General features: G+C 58.7%; 2 protein-coding genes across 3 annotated transcripts; one reads left to right on the plus strand and one right to left on the minus strand.

The window, feature by feature from the left end:
* Positions 1-16: 16 nt before the first annotated feature.
* On the plus strand, positions 17-15,215 carry MMS19 (MMS19 homolog, cytosolic iron-sulfur assembly component). The gene is made up of 31 exons (XM_027648171.1): positions 17-145; positions 3,843-3,891; positions 4,636-4,736; positions 6,254-6,339; positions 6,761-6,835; positions 7,377-7,446; positions 7,639-7,767; positions 7,980-8,041; positions 8,303-8,389; positions 8,679-8,753; positions 9,034-9,111; positions 9,419-9,557; positions 9,932-10,086; positions 10,290-10,368; positions 10,604-10,729; positions 11,018-11,099; positions 11,437-11,534; positions 11,899-12,036; positions 12,286-12,441; positions 12,686-12,785; positions 12,937-13,039; positions 13,146-13,220; positions 13,343-13,469; positions 13,554-13,654; positions 13,730-13,786; positions 13,898-14,084; positions 14,197-14,279; positions 14,378-14,542; positions 14,623-14,682; positions 14,804-14,904; positions 14,990-15,215. The coding sequence occupies exons 1-31, from the start codon at positions 43-45 to the stop codon at positions 15,015-15,017; spliced, it is 3,075 nt and encodes a 1,024-aa protein (XP_027503972.1). The 5' UTR covers positions 17-42; the 3' UTR covers positions 15,018-15,215.
* Positions 15,216-15,537: 322 nt separating this feature from the next.
* On the minus strand, positions 15,538-21,648 carry ZDHHC16 (zinc finger DHHC-type containing 16). Of its 2 annotated transcripts, XM_027648174.1 has the most exons (11): positions 21,603-21,619; positions 19,174-19,426; positions 18,741-18,935; positions 18,419-18,507; positions 18,203-18,231; positions 17,891-18,024; positions 17,612-17,659; positions 16,939-17,024; positions 16,534-16,657; positions 16,390-16,460; positions 15,538-16,048 (listed from the first exon to the last, which is right to left on the minus strand). In XM_027648174.1, the coding sequence occupies exons 2-11, from the start codon at positions 19,408-19,410 to the stop codon at positions 15,934-15,936; spliced, it is 1,128 nt and encodes a 375-aa protein (XP_027503975.1). In that variant the 5' UTR covers positions 19,411-19,426; positions 21,603-21,619; the 3' UTR covers positions 15,538-15,933. The 2 variants fall into 2 exon arrangements, with proteins under 2 accessions (XP_027503975.1, XP_027503976.1); XM_027648175.1 differs by lacking the exon at positions 17,612-17,659 and having other exon boundaries at positions 21,603-21,648.
* Between the last annotated feature and the right edge of the window lie 175 nt (positions 21,649-21,823).

Consider the following 21,823-nt stretch of genomic DNA (forward strand, 5'->3'; position numbering starts at 1 on the left):
GGGGGGGAGGTGCACCGGGCCGCGGCCCTGCGCGCGGGTGTCATGGCGGCGGCCGGGGCCGGGGCGGGGATGGAGCCGCTCGCCGCCTCCGTCCGGGATTTCGTGGCCGGGCAGCAGGACGGCTGCGCCGCGGAGGTGGCGGCAGGTAGCGGGCGGGGTGCGGCCACAGGGCGGGGCTTGGGCTTGAGCACGGCGGCGGGGCCGGGCTGGGCCTGGGGCGGGCGTGGGTGCGGCCAGGCGGGTCATGTGGAGGTGTGGGGAGGGCTCTGAAGGGGATCGTGGGGCTGGGCTGGGCAGGGCAGGGTGGGGTGGGGTGGGGTGGGGTGTGGAGGAGCGGGTCAGAGCGTGGCCGTGGGTTGGGCTGCCGTGCGGGGCAGGGCACAAGGGACTAGGCTGTGCTGCAACTGCGAGCTGGGCGTTGGGAGGGACATATGGGGCAGGAGTGGGACAGCAGCGGGGGGCTCCAGGGGTGAGGGAGAAGTGGGTGGCATTGAATACACCAGTGGGGAGGGAGCTCCTGGCCTGGCTGAGGTGCTGTGGGAGGTGACTGCTGTACTGGCCCCTGCTTCTGGGGCCCAGGCTCTGAGTGCCCTCACTGCGGTTTCTCCTCCTTTCCTAGCAGGGCTTGAGGCTTTTGGATAATTTGTCTTTCTGCTTGGAGCAGCAATTTGGTGACTTTGTTACATTAGGGAAGTTGCAGCTTCAGGACCTTGGCTTTCTAAGCATAAGGCAGCATGTTTGTGTTTCTAGGCAGTGGCTTCAGCATGTTTCAGGAAGGAGCTGAGAGAGCAGAGAAAGACTATGTAGATTGCATTATACAGAGGAGTAGCTTATAGACCTTTCCCCAAAGCTCACAGATTGTGAACTGATCCATGGTATCTTGATGATGAGATGAGCTGGCAAAACGGGAAGGTGACCCAGTGGCCTGTGTGACATGAAGTGAAGAAAATGCTGAGGAAATTTGGAGAAATTCACCTGCTATGAACTGTGTGACATTTAAGAAATTGCAGAAGAGTTGCACAAGGTCTGTGGCATATTTAGGATGGATGCAGGGAAGGATAACCTTACAACTGCTGTTGTCATCTGTGGTTGTGTTACATAAATGCCCAGAGAAAGCTTTGTCTCTTGGAAGACATACAAAGGGAATTGCCTGTCCTCCCCTCTCAGCTCTCCTCAGACTGTGACACTTGTGACAAACCCACCTGGACAAACGGGGAGGGGGGGGCTGGGAAGTGTCCTTCAGCCCTTCTGACTTCACGCAGAACCACACATCAGAAAGGATTAAATTGCACCACATATCCTTGAGCAAAAGGGAAGGTTTTTTCCTAACCTCATGGCTGTTGTGTAATTGTTGGAAGAAACACATTCAGCTTCCCTGTGTGTTGCTGAAGACTAAAAGGAGCATAAATTGGCAAGTGGCAGAAAGGCTTTGGTGCTGTCACAGGCAGCTTGGGCTGCACAGGTCAGTGGGTAGCAGGAGGAGACTGAACTTGTCTTTATTAAAAGATGGGGAGAGAAGGATACTACTGTTACAGAATTCATCACACGTTCCCTATGAATGCTGTGCTCGTGTTTTGAGGGTGTGGGGAAGACAAGAATGGAAGGCCTGCAGAAGTGATTAATACCTAGGAGGACACTGTGTGAAAGGGGGGACAGACCTGTTAGGAAAGGGAACAGGTTGGTTCAGAGTAGCAGTCCAGCACAGGGTGATTGACACGCTTCTGTTTTGCCTCTGGGACTACAGGAATCCCAGAGCAGGAAGGCAACCCCTCCTGGTACAGGGAGAGCTGGGATTCAAGGTGCGTCATTAACCTTGGGGACGTACATGCTGCTGCCAGATGTGGAGGCAGCAGTTTCTCGGGCTCACCGTGTGCCTGCCGTGCTGATGAGGCAGGTCCAGTCAGCTGTGCTTGTGCTCACAGCCCGGCACTGCTTGGGAGCAGAGCCCGTGCTTGCAGGTCCTGCCAGGGCCGGGTGGCCACGCCACGTGAGGTGAAGGTGGTCACAGCCAGGTCCCTGAGGACAGAGTGAACTCCCTCCCTGAGCTGAGCCAAGGGGCTGCTGACCTCGCTGCTGCTGCTCACAGGGAGCATCAGTACCCGGCTGTGATTTGATCATCACACTGCAACTCTTTCCTGTTGTGTAGGGAACCAGCAGCTTTGTGTAGAAGCTGCTTTTGGTCTCTGCAGACACAGAGAGGCAGAGCATTTGGCTGCAGAGACAGCGTTTATCTCAGACCTTCTCCATAGTTGTTTAGAGACTTGAGGGCTCTGCATGAACTTTCAGAGTGGGATGTTGGGTGTGGAGGGGCCATCCAAGCTCTCCCAGTGGCCCACTCTGCTTTGGCTGGTGCACAGCATCCACTTGCTGTTTTGCTGTTGTTATTCTGCAAGAATCTTTGCCAGCACCTTATGGCTGTCAGTCAAGGCACCCCCTGTTCAGTCTGGGCCTGTCGACTCTTGAAACCTGCTGGGCTCTTCTTCTGCACGGCTCCCTTTATCTCTTCTGTCCCTCAGTCCAGGCTGCCTCTCCCTCCTGCGTCAAGTGGGATTGGAAGCTCTATCTCTGGAGTCTGGGCTGCCTGCTGTCAGAAAACACTGTCATCCCATCCTCAGAGACAGCTCTCTGATGAACAGTGTGACTTAATACTGGAATTAACTGCTTAGGAAGAGACAATAAATGCTTGCAAGAGTGGGAGACACTAGCTGGGACAAGGCCTGGGAAAGCCTAGAATGAAACCTTTGGGCTTCTGAGAGGCTGTGCCCTGTCAGTCGTGTAGATTCAACAGGGTGGAGGGATAAGCAGGGCCCTCTGGAGTACCCAGAAGTGATCCTGGGAAAAGATGGTGAGTCTTGGTGTCTGGAAGGTGGTTGTTTTTTGCGGGGGCAGAGTGCTGTTTTACCCGCATAGAGAGTGAGGGGTGCTCCTTGTTTCCCAGCAATGTCCCTTGCCACCTGAGCTGCAGGTTAGGGGGTCTGAAGGTAAGGCAATCCCTTGTCTCCCACCCCACATCTGACCAGAGACCACACACAGAGCTTTCCTTCTGGGAAGGAACTGCATTGGCAGTGGGGGGTAGGAATGGACAACCTGCCCTTCTGCAAAGGTTCTTGTAGGATGCAGCAGGTCCTTACCAAAGCCTCCTGAGGAGTGACTCTTCCCCCAGTTGAGTTGCAAGCATATGGAGGCAGGAGGTGAATGAGGCAACCTGATGAGGTGTCTGAGTCAGAGCTGGAAACAGACTTCAGGAGTCCCAGCATGTTGTCTTCCTCCGACCACAAAGCTGCCTTTCTCCCTGCCCACCATCTTGGAAGGAGTTTGTGCAGGTGTTGTTCAGCACAGTGTGGAGGTGATGGAGCCAAAGTGGGAAGCTGGGTGATCACTATTGTCTGGGCTGTTTGCTCAGCCAGTTCTCCCTCAGGAAGCACCTGGGGAGCTGCCCTCTGTCTCCTCCCAGCTTGCTCACATTGGACAAGTGTTTTTTAGTGTCTCAGCAAAGTGGAGCACAGTGAGGCTTCTCTAAGAAGCCACACATTGGTAATGGATACAGCCAGGCTGTGGGGAGAGGGTAGAGGCAAAATGCAGGCAGGTTCTCCCTTGGCTGTCTGCTCTCAGCTCTGATCCAGTCGAGGGAGCTCTCGGTCTCAGACGTGTTTGCAGGCAGGGCTGGAGGCAGCTTCACCAACTAAGTGCACATGGCTCATTCAGTGCTTAGTGTAGAACCAGCACCAAATAGCCTTTCCCACCATGGTGCCAGGATGCTTCCCAGCATCCATCTCCAGCACCACGCCTGCCTGATAGTCTGGGAGTCTCTTTGGTTCACTCACTTTACCTCCTTTTTCCAGGGGTGAAAGATGGAAAGTGGACAGTGCTGCAGCTTGTGGAAGCCCTGGGGTAAGAAAAGCTTTATGCATGTTATACATCAGGTAAGGGCCTTGCAGGGGACATTCCCAGGAGGAGGCACAGTTAGAAGGAAAGGTGTGCTCGTCCAGGACGAGCTTCAGCACTGGTAGACACAGCACAGTGTGCAGGATGTTGTCTGCTCACAGCAGAGGGCCTGAGTGGTGTTTTACCCTCCCTAGACATGGGAGCTGTTTGAGAAAGAGAGGAGCTGGAGCAGCTCTTGATGCTCTCCCAGTACCGAGGGGAGGTGTTGTGGCAGGCAGCGAGCTGCAGGGCGCTTCTCAGCTGGGGCTGTCCCCAGCAGCAGCTGCCTGAGCACACAGCTGCACAGCACTGTGTCATGAGTTGCCTGGCACTCAGCTTTTGCTTATGTTTCCAAGCTGTCATGGCCTGGCCTTTTTTCTCCCAAGGTGGGGGGTGTGGGTTTGTCCAGCTTGTAAGAGGTTTTATCTTTTTTGACCCCTGTGATCTTCGGAGCATCATGCAAGGGCAATTTCTTTGGTCCTCCTTGGGGACCTGGATTCCTTCTGCGTGGCTCTGGGGCCAGGTGCATGCAGCACCATCAGGGACAAAGGAGTCTGCTCCAACCCTGCTGGAAAGTCAGGCAGGATTGGGCCACCCTGCCCAGAGAGTGGCACCTCTTTGTTTTTGTAATGTGTCTGCTCAGGATGTACTTCCTGCTTGGGTGTCCCTGCTTACAATAGGCCCCTTGGGCCTTCTCCCTGCTTGGTGTAGGTTCTGCCTGGAGAACACAGATCCTCGGACACGAGGGCGAGGCATCCAGCTGTTATCACAAGTCCTGCTCCAGTGTTACTCCACGCTCCAGGAGAAGGAAGGTAAGGGCTGCTCTGGGCCCTCGAGTGGCTGGCTGGGGGCAAAGCCTGTGCTACTAAAGTTTCTGCCCTGCAATTCGCAAAGGGATTGATTTAGCACCATGACACTTTGTACGCATCTGTCAAGAATCAAAGTTCAAGGAGGGCATGAGGCTTCATGCTGCAGCCTTTTTGCCAACCTCACCACGCAATTCGGTCACTTTCTGAACGCGCCAAAGCCCCAGGCTACAGGGGGTGCCCCTGACATTGTGACAGTGTTGCATACCCAGGTGTGCTCAGCGCCACGTGGGACACCTTGGGGACACACCTTTGTGTCAAAAATCCTTGGGTGGTGATTCAGTGCAGGAAAACAGCCTTTCACACAGCAAGTCATGCTGCAGCCCTGCAGCCTGCACATATTAACTCAGGGGGAACCTCAGTTAACTCGGGGGTCTGGGGAGAAGGGGAGATCAGTGTAACGATGAGAGTGGAGTGGGGGAATGGAGTGGGGAGAGGAAGATGCCCTGTTCATGGAGGCAAGGAGAAACTCTGTCTCTGTTAAATGCCCCATAGCAACTGGCTGGCAGTAGGGAAGGCCAGTAAATGCTGACAGACTTTAGCTTGGATCTGGGAGCCTTGCAGATGGGAAGCTGAACCTCTGCCAGCAGGCTGGCAAGACAGTGGGGCCCAGCTAGTAAGTACGGTGGAGGAAGGGAAGTATGGAAGTAAAAGGTGCTTGGTCCTTAGCATTTGGCTCTCTGTAAGGCTCAGACGTGAGCCAGGCAGGGCTAAGAGCAGCTGTGCGTAGAGACTTATCTACTGGAGTAGCTGAAGTCGGATGTGATGACTGTGGTGGGAACTGGGGTGCTCTGGAGGGGCAGCCAGAAGAGGGGAGGTTTAGTGGGGCTGCCTGGCAGAGTCAGGCAGCTGAGCAAGGGGAGTGAGCTGGGTTAGGGCCTCATGTCCCTCCTCATGCAGTTCATTTCTCAAGAACTGCGTCAGGCTGCCTCCTGGAGGAGTGAGTTTCTGCAGCAGCTGTGGGCACAGGATGCTGCTAGCCGGCTCTTCCAGTTCGCTTCCTGCTACCACTCCCCAGGGCCGGGGTGTGAAGGTGCCCGTGGCCGTGACTCAGGGGCTGGGAACGTGTTGTGGAGCCAAGTGCGAGGAAGCTGGGAAGCCGGAGCTCCTGCTCCAATCCTGAGCCCCACCCGACCATATCCTCCAGCCTCTGCTGAGCAGACGTCTGCTGCTCTGTTGCCGCACATGTCTGGACAGGCCAAGGCAAATGCCTCTCAGGCAGCTCCAGCATCTTTGCAGCAGCCAGAGGCTGCTGCTGCCCTGCTGTGGTCATGCGTGGGCTGCTCACGGGGGGAGGGCGCGGTTGTTGGAGCCAGGTGGGTGCACCCAACAGTGGCAGTTCTTCCCATTTAGCAGTGCAAGATGTGCTCGCTCTTAATTCGTCAGCTTATAGTTGAGCTGGGGGCAGCACACAGCAGCTGCATTTCCTGTGGCTAACACACATTGGTGTCTCTTTCTGACAGTGCTGCATCTCGTCCTATTCTATGAGAGCCGGCTGCAGGACCATCACCTGGTGATCCCATCAGTGCTCCAGGGACTCCGAGCCCTGGTGAGCTCGCGCTCCCCAGCCCGCAGTGCAGGGATGCACTCCAGAATGGTGTTGGGAGGTGCAACACCTGGGTACAGGTTGGAGCAGCATGTCAAGCAGGGTTCATCTCTGTCAGTCCATCTAGCAGCACTGCCCTGTCTCCTTTGTGCTCTTGCTGTGCCCTTTGCAGAGGAGCCAGGGAGAGGAGACTACCTTGATTTCCTGCCTTGTTCTGGTACTGGGGCAAGGATTCCCTGGCTACCCTGGGGAACAGCACAGATGATGGGCATCTTGTCCTGTCCTGTCCTGTCTGAGGAGGGGGTGGTGAGCTCTCCCTATTATGGGAGAGAATCCTGCAGGCAGCTGCTGTGTGGAGGCAGGAGCTCTGTTATGTGGCTGCCATAATGGTCTTCTATTCTTGCTTTTTTTCTCCTGTTCCCAGAGCATGTGTGAGGTGCTGTCCCCAGGGCTAGCGGTGTCTGTGCTCAAAGCTATTTTCCAGGAGGTACATGTGCAGGTGAGCAATGTGATTTCTCATCTTCCTTGATCCCTGTTCCCTGTGTGTCTGGGAATGGCCTGCCTGCCCTGAGGACAGGCCACATTCAGTGACCCAGTGCTTCTGCAGAGCTCAGAGACAGCACTGGGTCACTGTAGAGCGAGAGGCAGACAGCAGCTGAGGATCCTAGTTGGCCCTTGCCCTCTCTTCTCTCAGCCCTGGGGGAATTACGCCCTTTGGCTCCATTCTCCAGGCTATATTTAAGTGCCCCCAGCCCAATTCTCCTCCAATTTAGGATTGTTTATGCTGGCAGTGCCTCGGATGTAATGCATGGCCCTGATGTGACTGATGGTGCATTCATGCAGTGATGGACACAGTCATGTTCAGGTGCCATTGCATAGGCTTGTGCACACTTTACGTGTGATAAATGGGATCTGCATGCCAGGAAGCAGCAGCTGAGCTTCTGGGGGTCCTGCCTTCTCCTCAGGGGCATGTGCTGCCTGTGGGCAGTGGTGCTGCCATGTGTAAAGGCTGGTTTTGATTGCTCTGCTCCTCCCTTCAGTCCTTGCTGCAGCTGGACCGACACACAGTCTACAGCATCATCACCAACTTCATGAGCACCAGGGAGGAAGGTGAGGGGGCAGATGCCAGAACCACTCTGGGGTTTGTTGAGACTGGGAAAATGGCTCACTTTTGCCTTCTCCAAGGGCTCTGTGGCTAGGAGAGCTGGAAAAGGACTGTGGGGCTGGGGAAACTGGGCTGATTTAATGCCATGTTGGTATGGTCTGGTGTCTTGCACCTGCTCATGCTCCTTCTTTCTGCAGAGCTGAAGGGCCTGGGTGCCGACTTCACCTTTGGCTTCATCCAGGTCATGGATGGAGAGAAGGATCCCCGCAATCTGCTGGTGGCCTTCCAGATCGTGCGTGATCTCATTACCAAGGACTATGCCCTGGGTGAGCCTGAGCCTGCTGCTGAGCTGACTGGAGACGTGTCCCTTTTCTTTGAGCTGTTAGAGGGATGGCTCTTGGTACTGGCCAGGAGTGGGGTGGTCCCTGACATGCTTTAAGAGCTGCAGAGCCAGCCTGTCACGGGTGCTAGACACAGCTGCTGGACTGGGCCTTTTTTGCCCAGCATCTCTGCTCACTCCCTCTTCTCCTCCCTGCAGGTCCCTTTGTGGAGGAGCTGTTTGAAGTTACATCCTGCTACTTCCCTGTTGATTTTACTCCAGTGAGTGAGTCTGCCCTGTGCCTATACCTTCTGGTGTTTTCTCAGGGGGTTGTGTCCCCTTTGTGGAATGGGAGGAGAGGGTGGGCAAGAGTCTTGGCAGTGTTGAGCTGTGGTACCCAGCTGGACAGGCTGGTGCACAGCTGACTGCAGTGACTGGCACCGCTGCTGCCTTGCTAGAGATGAGGCAATGCAGCCTCGGCTGATGGCTGGGTTGGGATGTTTCCTGACTGGTGGGTGACCTGCTCTCTGCTTCCTTTCCAGCCCCCCAATGATCCTCATGGCATCCAGAGAGAAGACCTGATTCTGAGTCTCCGGGCTGTACTGACCTCTACACCCCAATTTGCTGAGGTAGGGGGTTCTTGAGCACCCTTGTTCCCTGAGCACAGGCTGCCTTTAGTAGTGCTGCAGCTGCTGCTGTGGCACTGTGGGATGCGGGTAACTGGGACCAGGAGCTTGCAGTAGGGCACTCTGTCTTCTGCTAGGACTGGGCATGGAGAGAGTGCTCCTGGGAAGGATCTGCCTGTTGCAGCTACCCCTCCACCTTTGCTCTCCTGGCAGAGGCTGACCTTGCAGCCCTGCAGGGCCATGGATGAGGTGGTGCAAAGGGTGGACTGAGTGTAAGTGCCTCTCTCTGCAGTTTCTTCTCCCTCTGCTTATTGAGAAGTTGGACTCAGAACTGCAAAGTGCCAAGCTTGACTCCCTGCAGACTCTGGTAAGGAGGGTTCCCCTCCTCCCTTCAGCCTACGGCTGCCCTGTGGCAGCAGCAGCTGCCAGCCAGCTCTGAGCCCTTGTCCCTGCCTGCCAGAGACTCTGCCTTGCAGACCCACAAGTTCCAGAGTCCTGGTTTGGCCTGCATCACTCTTTCCTGGTTTTCTCTCTCTTGAGTGATTCGTGCAGCTCAGCCTGAGCCTTCCAGGATGGGCAGTGTCCCTGCATTGTGTCCTCCTGATACTGCCTTCTCTGTGATGTTTTCTCCTGGCTCCTTCTTGCAGACTGCCTGCTGTGCCATCTACGGGCAGAAGGAGCTGCAAGAATTCCTCCCCAGCCTCTGGTCATCCCTGCGCAGAGAGGTGAGTACTGCAGGGCTGTACCACAGCTGGGCTTCTGTTGAGCAGGAGCTCGTGTCCAGACCAGGTGGGCCCCGTATCTCCCAGCAACCTGCACCTGTGACCTTGAACAGCCCCAGCTGAGAAGTGGAGGGGACAGACCAGCCCTATCAGCGTGTCCCTGGGGCTTGGATGTGCCACACACACATCACGTGTTCAAATCACGCGGGAAGTGAGGCGAGAGCCTGAACCCTTCAGCCTGTGTTTGGAGCCTGAAACCTGTGGCTGGGATCAGCATGGAACTCAGGTCATTCCACGGCTTCTCCTGCAGGTGTTCCAGACAGCAAGTGAGAAGATTGAGACGGAATGCCTGGCTGCACTGCATGCCCTCTCTGCCTGCCTCTCCCGCTCCGTGCTCAGCTCTGATGCCGAGGATCTGTTGGATTCCTTCCTCAGCGGCATCCTGCAAGGTAGCTAGCAGAGAGACCTACCCTGTCCTGAGCAGCTAGGCCTGAAAGCATCCTCCTAGCTAGAGATCTGCCCTCCACTTCTCTTTCAAGCCTTTCTTCTCTTTCTAGCCCTCACAGCCACTTTCATCTTCTCCAAGGTAATTGGCTGCAGGAAGGGAGGAGAAGGGGATTGAGCTGCTTTCCTCTCTGCTGGGATTGGGTGTCCAAAGCTGTGCTATGTGCTTGCAGCTGTGGGAAGCTGCTCAGATAGGAAGGCTGTGCTGCAGTGCAGAGCTGCGCCCCAGCAGCACGTCCCAGCCCAGCTATCAGCAGCGTCCCCGCACGCGAGGCAGAGGAGCTCTGCGCCGGTGCAGCTGACGCCCGGCCTATCTCAGATTGCAGGCACCATCTGTGCGAGCCCGACATGAAGCTGGTGTGGCCCAGTGCCAAACTCTTGCAGGCAGCAGCGGGTGCCTCCCTCCGCACCTACTACCGTGTCACCCGCAGTGTCCTGCCCCTGCTGCTGGAGCAGTACACCAAGCACACGCAGGTGAGGGGCACCTGGGCTCTGCCAGGACAGGCAGTGGGGCTGAGTGCACCCACTGGCTATGCAGCGCTTGGTGGGAGCAGGGTGTCTAAGTGGATGCCCTTCCCTCGTCCCATGGGCACCCTGTGGCCTCTCAGCGCTGGGCCAAGGTGCAGCTGTGTCCCAGCAGTGAGGGTGATCTGGGTTATGCCTTTGTGTCCCTGTAGAGCAGCCAGAGGAGGACAATCCTGGAAATGCTGCTGGGCTTCCTCGAGTTGCAGCAGAAGTGGGGACATGTGGAAGAAGGTGAGGGTGGCTGGTTCCTCTGGAGGCACCTGTGTCCCGGGGACTGCTGGTTCTGACCTCACTTTCCTGTATGTTGACAGACAAGGAAAGTTCACTGATAAGGGTGGCTGCATGTACAATCCCCTGCCATCTCCCAGGATCCTTGCATGGTTGGGTGTCAACTGCAGGGCCCCAGAAAGGGTCTGTCAGGTGCCGTGGTGGTGGCTGTGCAGTGACGCCATGCCCCTCTCTCCAGATGAGAGCACTCTGCTGTCACTCCAAGGCCCGGTTTGTTCTGTGGTGTTCTCAGCGCTGATGGATCCCAGTGTGCAGCTGCAGCTGGTTGGGATCAAGGCACTGACTCTCCTGGGCTCCCTTCAAGGTTGGTGCCTTGTTTCCCTTGGGGAGGGAGAGGGAGGTGTCACGCTCTTCTGGGAAATAGGATGTCCTTGTCAGCTGCCTGTAGTAGTTGCACCATTTTCTACCTAAGCCATGAGCACTAGGGACACTTGGTCTCTCTCTTGCCTGTCTTTGCTGGGTACTTTGTGTCTCTGGCATTTCTATGCTGCTGTGATGCTGCTAGCCTGGATGAGGGGGAAGGATGCTGGCCAGAATACTGGCATCTTTGCCTTTGGCTGAGGGCAGTATTCCTCTACGGCTCTTGTTACAGGCTTTTTGTCTTCCTCTGAGCTGGAGCTGGTTGTGGATCACCTCATCCGTCTCGCTCTTCATGAGGAGGATTCCCAGAGCAGGTGAGGGATGGGCTGGCACCACTGCAGTCACCCACATTCTGGGAGGAGAAACAAATCCTGGCTTTGCTGCAGAAACAGGCTATAGTCTGGGGAAGGCACAGAACTCTCTGAACTAAAAGACCATATGGGATAAACCAGGCAATTCATGGGCTGGAGATTAGAAAGTCTGGGCCTGTCAAATCAGGGAGCTCTGCTCTGCCTGCCTGAAGGGTGAAAAAGACAAATTGCTGAGAAATGAGTTTCTGGAGGCACCTTCAGGTCTGTGCAGCTGGTGTACAAGCAGGCCCAAGTTTGCATTCCTCGTGTCATCTTTCCCACTCTATTCCCATCCTGGCAGTGAAGCAGCGATGGAGGCAGCTGGGTCCTTGGCCCCCATCTACCCAAATGTTTTCTCTGGACACATGGTACCCAGGCTTGAAAAGGAGCTGCAGTCAGGTAGGGCTGAGAAGGCAGCAATGTCTGGTTTTGGAGTGAAGCTTGTCCTTTCCCCATTCACTTCCTGCCAGGCAGTGGGGCTGTGCCACACGGTGTAGGTTGGTGGCTCTCCTTGGGGTATTCCCAGTGTATTGGCACAGGGAAGGCTGTGGCTGTCAGGCAGCCAGCCCATGTGGCCTGGATCACCCTCATGGGGAGGAGCTGCCCAGCTGCAGAGCAGGCAGAGTACCTTGAGCCTGGCACAGGCTGAGTCTGCTGTGCTGCCTCACCCCATCCACCCTGGCAGGGTCTGGTCCCTGACTGCCCTTGGGGGAGGCAGCCTGGGGTCACCCCAGTCCCCCTCTGAGGTGTATTTCCTCTTCAGAGCAGGAGGAGAGCTCCCACAGCCACTGCTCCCTGCAGCAGCGCTGCCTGCAGGCCCTGGCAGCTGTGTCCACCCACACCAGCATTGTGAGGGAGACTGTCCCTGTCCTGCTGCAACATCTCCAGAAGGTGCAGAAAGGTAAAGGAGCCACAGCAGGCAGCTCCATGGAGTGTGTCTGGGCAGGAGCTACCTCTGTTACTGGTGATGGCTGGGAGAGTCAGATTGGAAGTCGTGCAAGGAGCCCAGGGCTGGGCTGTGAATCCCACTGGTGGTGTGGGAGTCAGGAGGGCTGCCTTGTCCTGGGTTCCTGGTGCCAATCAGGGGGCTGAGTGCTGAGGCTGTTTGATGTGATGGTGACTGTGCCCTGATGGTGACTGTGCCCTGCAGGGAGCGAGGCCAGGAACACCCAGGACGTGGTCTCTGTGTGCCAGAGCCTGCACCGTGTGGCCCTGCAATGCCAGCAGGATGCAGAGGGCTGCTGGTACTTCCACCAGACGGTGGTGCCATGCCTCCTGGCCATGGCTGTGCAGGCAGCCATGCAAGGTAAGTGTAGGGCTGGAGTGGGAGAGGGGAGGGCAGGCAGCTCCCAGGCTCTCTGGAGTCCCTGACTCTGCAGTCAGCACTACTGCCGATGCCCTCCGGCACCCACGGGTGACTGTGGGCCCTGCTGCTCCATCACACTGCCCCAGAGCCCTGCCCCAGTCCAGTGTGGGTTCAGTGAGTTGTGCCTGCCTCCTCCCTCTGGACAGCAGGCTCCAGCAAGTTCCTTTCCTCCCACTACCTGCAGAGAGCACCCACCAGCTGCTGGGCAAGGCACTGCTGGAGGAAGAGGTGCTGGCGGCCATGGTCCCTGTCATCAGCGCTGCCACCACTCACCTGAGCACTGAGTGAGTGATGCTTGGGTGGGAAGCTGGACACTCCATCATGGGGAGGGGGCAGGCCGTGTGCCCCCTGCTGCCATCTGTGCCTCCTGGGAGGTACTCGGGAGCTCTGGTAACCCTCCCAGAGCAGCACATTGCAACATTTCTTTTCTCCTAGGCTGGCTGCCCAGAGCGTGTCTCATGTGGTCCCCCTCTTTCTGAATGGAGAGGTCTCCTTCCTACCCCAGAACAGTTTTCCTTGCTCCTTCCAGCCTTTTGGGGTGTGTTTGGTGACTGGGGCTGGGGCACCAGAATGGGCAGAGAATGAGGATGTTGGCATAGGCTGGCAGTAAGGACTCTGACATGGGCACTGTTCTTCCCTCACAGGATGGGGAGTGCTTGGAGGCACAGAGACGCCTGGTCGCCCTCCTCATGGCCTTCGTCTGCTCCTTGCCCCGCAATGTATGTTGGTGGGGAGCAGGGTGGAGAGGAGCCCTGCCCAAGCACCCTCCAGCCTGTGTCCACAGACAGGAGGAGGGAGCAGTTGTAGCCCTCGGCCATAAAACAATCCATGTCTCTTCCAGGTGGCAATTCCTCAGCAGGAATGGTTGCTCCGGGAGCTGCTGGCACTGAGCTGCTCTTGCAGCTGCCCTTTCACAGCCACCACAGCTGCCAAGTGCTTTGCAGGGCTGGTGAACAAGCACCCCGCAGGTAAGTGAGCTGGGGTAGATGCTGTGGGTCCCTGGCCACTGCTGGCAGGGGGAATGGCTCAGCCTGTCCCTTCTGTGTCCCCAGGGCAGCAGCTGGATGAGATCCTGCAGCTTGCAGTGAACAGGATGGAGCCCAGCCTTGTGGAGGGACCCTGCCGAACGCAGGCACTCACCTTGCTGCTCTGGGTAAGGCCTACCCTGGATGTGTGAGCCAGAGGGGCAGGGGGGGCCAGCCTGGCATTGACTGTTGTGCCTACACAGGTGACCAAAGCCCTGGTGCTGCGCTACCACCCCCTGAGCTCCTGCCTGACAGACAAGGTAGGCAGTGGTGGGGCTGGGTAGTGTCTGAGAAACCTGCCTTGCTCCCCCACATCTGGCTGCGGACCCCCAGCAGCAGGGCACTCCTTCTCAGGGCTCTCTCCCTCACAGCTGCTGGGCCTGCTGGGTGACATGGAGCTGGGTCCAGCTGTGGCCGACGGCTTCTCCCTGCTCATGGCGGAGTCCCCGGACGTGCTGCACAAGGGCTGCCACGCTGATGTGCGCATCATGTTCCGCCAGCGCTTCTTCACTGACAACGTCCCCAAGCTGGTGCAGGGCTTCCACAGGGCTGGTCCTGGTGAGAGGCCACCCCTAGCCCGGCCTCACCACCCCTGACCCCTTACCCAGGGGACCTGAGCCAGCATCCCCTCCTTCTCCTGGCTGCTTGTGACCATCTCTGCTTTCCACAGACGTGAAGGCTAATTACCTGAAGGGCCTGTCCCATGTGCTCAACCACCTCCCCAAACCTGTGCTGGTGACAGAGTTGCCCACGGTAAGAGCCAGCCTTGGCAGCAGGCAGGGGGAGCTGTGGCACTGCGGAGTGCATGGTTTGGGGTTATTCATGACTCCTGTATCTTTCCTTCTCTGCAGCTGCTTTCCCTCCTGCTTGAGGCCTTGTCCTGCTCAGACCGTGTGGTTCAGCTCTCCACACTGAGCTGCCTCCAGCCGCTGCTGCTCGAAGCTCCCCAGATCATGAGCCTGCATGTCGACACACTGGTCACCAAGTTCCTCAACCTCACCTCCAGCCCCACCATGGTGCGTGCACCCCCTCCTTCCTCCCTGCCATGCCACTTTCCACCACCCCCTTGTGCTGCCCTCAGCCCTGTCTGTTCCAGGCTGTCCGCATCGCTGCCCTGCGCTGTGCCCATGCGCTCACCTGCCTGCCCACACCAGTGGTAAGTGCTCCTGCAGCGCCCTGCTGCCTGCTCCTGCATGTAGAGGGGCAAGGGGTTCCCAAACCTCCTGGGGGGCAGCCAGCACCCAGTTCTCTCACTAAGATCCCCTTCTGTCCTACAGCTGCTCCCATATAAGGCCCAAGTTATCCGGGCACTGGCCAAGCCTTTGGATGACAAAAAGAGACTGGTGCGGAAGGAAGCGGTGGCAGCACGGGGGGAATGGTGAGTGTGTGTGGCAGGAGCTGCTGAGGGGGAGGGTGCCCCTGTGTACAGAACACAGCTGATGGCACCATCTCTGTCCCCACAGGTTCCTGCTGGGGAGCCCAGGCAGGTGAGTGCCCTGCATCCCCTTCCTGTGCTGACCGACAATCTGACTGGTGCCCTGCTAACCTGCCAAGCCATCCAACTGATGCCATGGACCCTCGGAGCCCAGTGCTGCCCTGAGTGCCAGGGCTGAAGCATGGAGGCCGGCAGAAAGCACCTCTCACTGCAGCACCTTCCCGGCACCCACAGCAGGGAAGGAGCTGTGCTGCTCATGGCTTGTCCACCCTCTGCTGCAGCCAGAGACAGTGATGGACAGACCCACCACATGTGAGTGGAAAGGATAGGTCTGTGCACACATGTGGTGTGTGATAACCCACGTGCCAGAGGAATAAATATATCTGTTTTGGTAATGCTCCAAGGGTCTCCATGCAGCTCAGGCTGGGACTTCAGTGCCCTTCCGTATGTTGAGCAGCTTAAGGTGCTGCTGGTTATATGCCCTTTATCCTCTTTTCACACTGGGGAATCATGGGGCTCCCTCTCCTCTCATCCCTAGAAGTCTGTGCCTACAACAAGGAAAAAAAGCCAGACACCCTTAAAAAAACAGTATTTAGTGGATGGTCTCAAAAAGGCTCCCTGGGGAGTACTTGGGGGACAGGGGTGCCATCCTCTGTGCCCAGCACTGTGGAGAGCTGAGCTGTGCCTGTGCTGGCCGGTACCTGCATGAGTGAGGGCAGCACCTTCAGCTGGAGCGGGGAGCAGCAGCTCTGCTGCCTTCCCCCGGGGCTGCCTGCAGCCACCAAGAGCCAAGAGGGCAGGCATCCAGGCACCGACACTGTCCATGGAGTTTCCCGTGGCTCTGGCCCCAGTCAGCAGTATGTGCCAGCACCAGTCTTCTGCCAGGCACTTGGGCCAAAGGGAGCCGCAGCAGTGGAGCGGGTCCCCCATGCGCTCCCCTCCTGCAGGGAGGGATGTCTGGAGCACTGGGCCTCAGATGGCCAGGAGCGGTGCGCGCTGCTCCGTCACGCAGGGAGGCAGGTCCCAGCTCAGGCCTGTCCCGTGGGGCAGGTGAGGAGAGGGCAGCAGCACCCGGGTGAGCCAGTGCCTGTGGGGAGAGGAGTGAGGCCACAGACAAAACCTGAAATCTTGGTGCTTCTGTGCTCTGAGGAGCCAAGCCAGGGCTGCGAGCCATGTCCTGAGCTGCCGCAATGGCTGAGCTCCTCGGCTGGGATTCTCTTGGCAAAGGTATGCTGGGCAGGCCACACCTTGTCACTGGGCAGGACTCAGGAGCCACAGGGCAGATGTGGCCTACTGTGCGTTACAAAGCCCAGAGTAGTGCAGAGCTGCTCTCCCCCAGCTACCCAAGGAGAGTCCCTGTTGTCCCCACACCCCCATAAGCTGCTGAGCCACCACCTTCTCGGGCAGAGGCTTCCCTAGGGCTCTTACCTTGGCACATCCACACCCAGGAACACCTTCCAGTTATCCCAGCTGCCATAACTATAGGGGTTCCTAAAGACCTGCAGGATGGGGAGAGGTACGTCATGTCTGGCTCTGCACTGGCCAGCCCCGCAAGCCATGGGCTGTGCTCACCTTGCCTTTCTTCTGCAGTCTCTGCCTCTCCTTTCTGTTGATGTGCCGCTCGATGCTGGTTTCCCCTCGGGTGATGAGGGCAGCGTGCCACAGCGTGAGGGCACCCAGGGCCAGTGCAACCGAGCTGGGAATGACAAGGGACTGCAGGTTGGCCTCAGGCCTTCCCTTCCTGGTGCTGCAGCTGGCGGGAACTGAGGCTGCCTCCCCACACCCACAGCTGCATAAGTGGGTCCGCTTGTCTAATCCCCTGTGACAGAGCGATACTGTTTCTCCTCCTGTGTGGCTTGAAGGCTGGCAGGGCAGGGATGCCTGCACTAGAGCAAGCAAGGCCAGCTTGCAGGCAGATGGAGGGCGAGCAGTGTCCCAGGCTTCATGCTGTTTCCCCCAGCCCCTGGGCCCCCTCACCTGCACAGGACCCAGAGGTAGACCACGCTCTTGTGGAAAGCTCGCTGGCGGAAGGAGAAGGTGGGTGGTGGGGTCTGGTAGTAGGTCTGAAAAAGGATGAGAGGAGGGGGGATTACCCAAAATGCTTTATGTCTTGAAGCCAGACGGGGACTGCTGCACCCCTCACTGCTGCAGAGCTTGAACAGCAAGAAAGGACTGCAACTGGAACTAACACAACAGCCAGGGTGAGGGAGAGGCAGCCTAAGACAGCCACGAGACAGACAGACAGATACCCAGAGTTGGCACAGGCATGAGGAGCAGTGGGCTGGAGGTAAGGAGTAAGGGAGCAGCCATGGGACTGGTCAGGACCCCGCAGCTGATGGTCAGGGTGAGATGTGTACCCAGTGCTGCAGCTTCCCTAGGAGACCATGGCCTGAGCAGCACATGCCAAGCAGCTGTCACCAGCCCAAGCCCCAGGAAGCTGGGTGCACAGAGAGGCAGACCCCAAGCTGCTGGAGGCAGTGTCTGTAGCAGAGCTGCCTGGCCAGCTGCAGCTCTCTGACATGTGAGATGAGCATGGGGGCTGGTTCTGATGTGGGGTACTCCTTGAGAGTAAGGCCCCAGGCAGGACCCAGCCTGCAGAGCAGCTCTGCTCCACACAGCCTGGAGTAGCTGGGGGGCAGGGATGTCCCACCTGGTTGGCAGCCACCTGCAGTCTCTCCTTGTCAAGCAGTTTCATTCTCTAGGGGGACGGAAAACGGCACCAGTTATGTGTCTCAGAGGAGAGGGGCAGGGGCCCTTCCCCTCACACCCCCACAGGACCAGAGCAGCTGGGGGCCTCGTAGGAGGAGGGAGAGAGGAAGCAAAGTCACTACATGGTTGGGCCTGGCCCAGCCTTGCTCTGCAAGCTCAGCCTGGGGAGCCCAGACAGCCTCAGTGCATGGCAGGTGAGGGCCGGGGCCTGCCTGCTCACCTCGATGGCTGCATAGGCATCCCGGAACATCTCCCAGCCGCTGATGCTGCAGTAGATGCAGCCCATGGTCATGAACAGGCAGAAGGAGAAGAAGTAGCGGTGGTTGTAGTGTCCCACACAGTTGTTTAACCAGGCTGCCTCTGGGGTTAAAGGTACTTAACCGTGACAGACCATGGGTTCAAACCCACCCCAGGGACCACCCGTCCCTGTGCTGGCTGACTCCCCATAAGAGGAGTAGGGCAGCAAGAGAAGGGGAAAGCAGGGCCAGCTGCCCCCAGGAGAGTGCCATTGGTCAGTACTGCAGAAGGATACGGCAGTGGTGGTCCATCTTCAGCACACACCTGGGAGGGAAGAGAGCAGCATCAGTGTCAGAGCCCGCGCAAGCGCTGTGTTTGGGAGGAGATAGGCACCCCCCCAGCTCTGTGGGCTCCAAGAGACAGAGCAATGAGCCAGCAGAGCAAAGGGGAAGGGCCCCTATCTTGTTATGGGACAGGAGGCAAGAAAAGGGGCAGAGGGAGGGTGCCCTACCTGTTGCAGATGCTGCAGTGGTGGGTGCGAGCTGGCTTGGGGGCAATGCATTTCCTGCAGATGGAGACGCCGGTAAGGTCATTCTTGGCCTGTGCACAGGTCAGAAGAGATTTGTGCACCTAAACCCTGCACCTGTCCCCTGCACCTCACACTCCTCACCTCCCCTGTGATCCCTCTGCCTCCCACCTCTGCTCTGCCCAGCCTAGTTTCCAATCTGGAGGAGGCCTCCTGCAACACCACCACCAGGCTGTTCCCAGTGACCATCTGTAGCTAGTCCTCAGTGTCCAGCGGGGAGAGGCTACACTGCCACTTAGTGCCTCACCTGTGGTGGGTGGCCTGGTGAGGTGGTGATGGCCATGTAGTAGTGGAAGACAATCATGATGAGGTTCCAGTGTCCATAGGCGAGGTGCCAGCAGATCCAGGCAGGTGTGTAGGTCTGCAGGATGAGGGGCAGCAGGCAGATGTACACGATGGCCACAATAGAGCTCGTCAGCCCGATCACCAGTGCCACGAACACCTATGGGAAAGGGGCCTGGGTCATGGGAGTGGGCAGTGCCTGCCCCTCACTGCCTGGGGAGAGGCATGGGCAGGACATGGCCACAGGAAACCAATATGAACTGCACACTGAGGTCCCAGCTCTCTTCCTGCCTGGAGCACAGGCACTCCTGAGACTCAGTTGCCCCAGCAGCACAGTAGCCCCAGTGCTGGGTGTGCCCTGCCCAGTGAGAGGTGGTCACCATGCCAAGGGGACTCACCACGCCGAACCACCGGGTGACGTGGTCCACCAGCCAGTAGACGGGCTCGAAGAGGGAGTCCAGCACCACATCACCGTTGGTGAAGGAGTTGTAGAGCAGGGAGCGGAGGCAGAGGTGCCCGTAGTGCCACAGCTGCTCCACCTGCCGCACCAGCTTGAAGCGCCGCCGCCGGCCCAGCCGCAGGCACTTGAGGAGCAGGCGCATCACCGCGGCAAACATCCGCTGCCGGCTCCTCATCCCTGCCACACCACGCCTGGGGGGACAGGAGCTCGGCGTGGGCAGGCCGCCCTGCTGCCTGGCTGTCCCTTGGGAAGGGTCTCCCCTCCCAGACGTGCTGATGCCAGTTGAGCAGTTCCCTGAGCCAACAAGGATGCAGAGCCAGAGGAGCTGAGCCCAGGCTCCGGGAGGCTGTGGGGCCAGTGTCACTGGGATGTGTCTCTGCGCAGAGCGGGGGGCACAGGCCCCTCAGCATCTGGGCTCAGGTGCTCTCTGGTCCCATCTCGTCTTTCTCAGCGGGGAGGGGGCCGGGGGAGTGACACGGAGAGTCTGACTCAAAGGAAACCAGAGAAGACATGAGCATCCCGGATGCTGGGCCAGCTCCAGGGATGATCCCAGCACTTCCCAATAGGTTCAGGAACAGGAGAACCCACACAAGACATACACGGAGAAGCCAGTACAGAATTACCCCTCCTCCCCTAGTCCCTCCATAACCCCAAAAAGTAGGATGCTACTTCCTTTCACCTCAGCCTCTGGACCAAGCAGCAGAGGCCACCCTGTGCCCTTCTCAACCTCACAGCCCCACTCCAAGAGTCTCAACACTTCCTCCTTCTCCTTGTCTGGATCCTCAGACAATGCCATGCACCAGTGAAGGAGTGGCCCCAGGGCAGCCCCAGGCTGATGCTCCCCTGGCTGCTGAGCCCCCATCCTGACCAGGAGCTCTGTTGGGAGTGACGAGGAACCCGATCTGGGAAAACGATCTGCAGGGCTGGTGCCCCCGGGCCTCCATATGGGCAGTACCATCAATATTAAGCAGCAAGGCTGCCCCGGGGTCCTGCCAAGGCACGTTTTGAGCCTGGGCCAAGCAGTTGCTTTGGAGCAGTGCCAGGCAGTGGTGCCAGAGCTCAGAGTCCCTCCAGCAGGGATCGTCTCTCTGCACTGCTGTGCCCACCAGCACAGCCCCTGGGGAGCAGTGAGGAGGGGGAGGGCAGGTTCTCCACCATCCAGATGGACTAACAAAGGAGCCAGGGCTCTCCTCTGCCCTGCCTGAGGAGTGTGGAGCTGATCCCACGGTTGGGAGCTGCTGGACATGAGGAGCCCAGACTCAGCAGCCCACTTCAGGTCCCAGGTATGGCTCCTGCTCATATTTTCTGTTCCCTGGTAAGGGAGAGGTGGGATATACAAATCCCAGCACCACCCTCTCCTCTGTGTTTTCTCATGAGTCTGCCAAGAGCTTTTCCCTGAAACTCATCAGGTGCAAAGTAGAGCAACAACTTCCTGCCCTGTAGCCTTTGGGTGGCACATGTGCCTGTGTTGTCACTGTGGTAAGAGACAAAATGCTGCACCCAGCAGCAAGTGCTGAGGTCAGCCCTCCCCTTCAAAGATACAGCATGTCTCTGTCCCTTGGAGAGGCTTCCTCACCTATAACAGCCGGCAGCTGTTGAGCAGGGAGCCCACAGGGGAGGCAGCCACCCTGCTCCAGGGCAAGACCCCCCTCTGTCCCCAGACACCTCTCTGCAGACAGCAGCACGACCACAGGGAGGAGGCTCCAGCAGAGCCACTCATCTTCCTCTGCCCAGCCAGGCACTGGCATCCAGCCCTCGCCCTCCCCATCGCCCTCCACACATCCCAGCGGCGCACCGAGCCCACAGGGATGGGACAGCAACCACCAGCAGAGCCAAGACCACGGGCAACATCACAGCCCAGGGGTGGGGAACTGTGCCTTTGGCTCCACCCCGGGCACAGACGGGGCCCTGGCTCCTGCCTGGTCCAAGCACACAGGCGCAGCCCTGTGGCACCTCCCGGTGGCTCCAGAGCGCCCGGCTCCCCCTGTTCCGCAGCACCCAGCTCTACAGCGCCGTGACACTCCCGGCACTCCGCCCCATCCTCAAGGGATGCCGACAGCAGAAATCCCTCAGCCCCACCGCACCATCAGGCACTGCTCGCCCCGCAGCATGCCCCGCACTGCATCCCATCCCAACCGCACCCCCAGGGCGATAGCCCCCCACAGCCCCCCGGGCCCGCCCCAGCACCCCCCGCCCCGCAGCACCCGCAGCACCCGCAGCATCCCCCGCCGCCTCCCGGCCCCCGCACTCCTCGCCTCACAGAACCGCTGTACCGCCTCCCAGCCCGCCCAGTCGCTCGGCACCCGCAGCCCCTGTGGGCCCCCAGCCCCTCGCAGGGCCCTGCCAGCCCTGCCTGGCGCCGCCGACCTGCGCCTGCTGCCGCCGCCCGGCGCCCGCCACCCGCCGCCTCCATGCCCGGCCCCGCCGGCCCACGGGCACCGCCCGCGCACGGCACGCCGGGAGCGCCCTCCCCCGCCGCAGGACTACAACCCCCAGCAGGCAGCGCGCCCGGGCTCCGTGCTGAGTAGGAGAGAACCAATAGCCGCGCCGCTTACAGCGTGGCCCTGCCGCCAGTCACCAATGAGGTG

This window comes from Corapipo altera, unplaced genomic scaffold, assembly GCF_003945725.1.
Source record: "Corapipo altera isolate COAL_440 unplaced genomic scaffold, ASM394572v1 56, whole genome shotgun sequence".
Classification (NCBI taxonomy): Eukaryota; Metazoa; Chordata; class Aves; order Passeriformes; family Pipridae; genus Corapipo; species Corapipo altera.

Coding starts and splice junctions, on each gene's coding strand:
- ZDHHC16 (XM_027648174.1), bottom strand. CDS start 19,410: ATGAGGAGCCGGCAGCGGATGTTTGCCGCGGTGATGCGCCTGCTCCTC. Junction 18,232..18,418: donor CACTGCAGCATCTGCAACAG/GTAGGGCACCCT, acceptor CTTCCCTCCCAG/GTGTGTGCTGAAGATGGACC. Junction 16,461..16,533: donor GACTGCAGAAGAAAGGCAAG/GTGAGCACAGCC, acceptor CCCATCCTGCAG/GTCTTTAGGAACCCCTATAG.
- MMS19 (XM_027648171.1), top strand. CDS start 43: ATGGCGGCGGCCGGGGCCGGGGCGGGGATGGAGCCGCTCGCCGCCTCC. Junction 13,655..13,729: donor CACTCACCTTGCTGCTCTGG/GTAAGGCCTACC, acceptor GTGCCTACACAG/GTGACCAAAGCCCTGGTGCT. Junction 13,787..13,897: donor GCTCCTGCCTGACAGACAAG/GTAGGCAGTGGT, acceptor TCTCCCTCACAG/CTGCTGGGCCTGCTGGGTGA.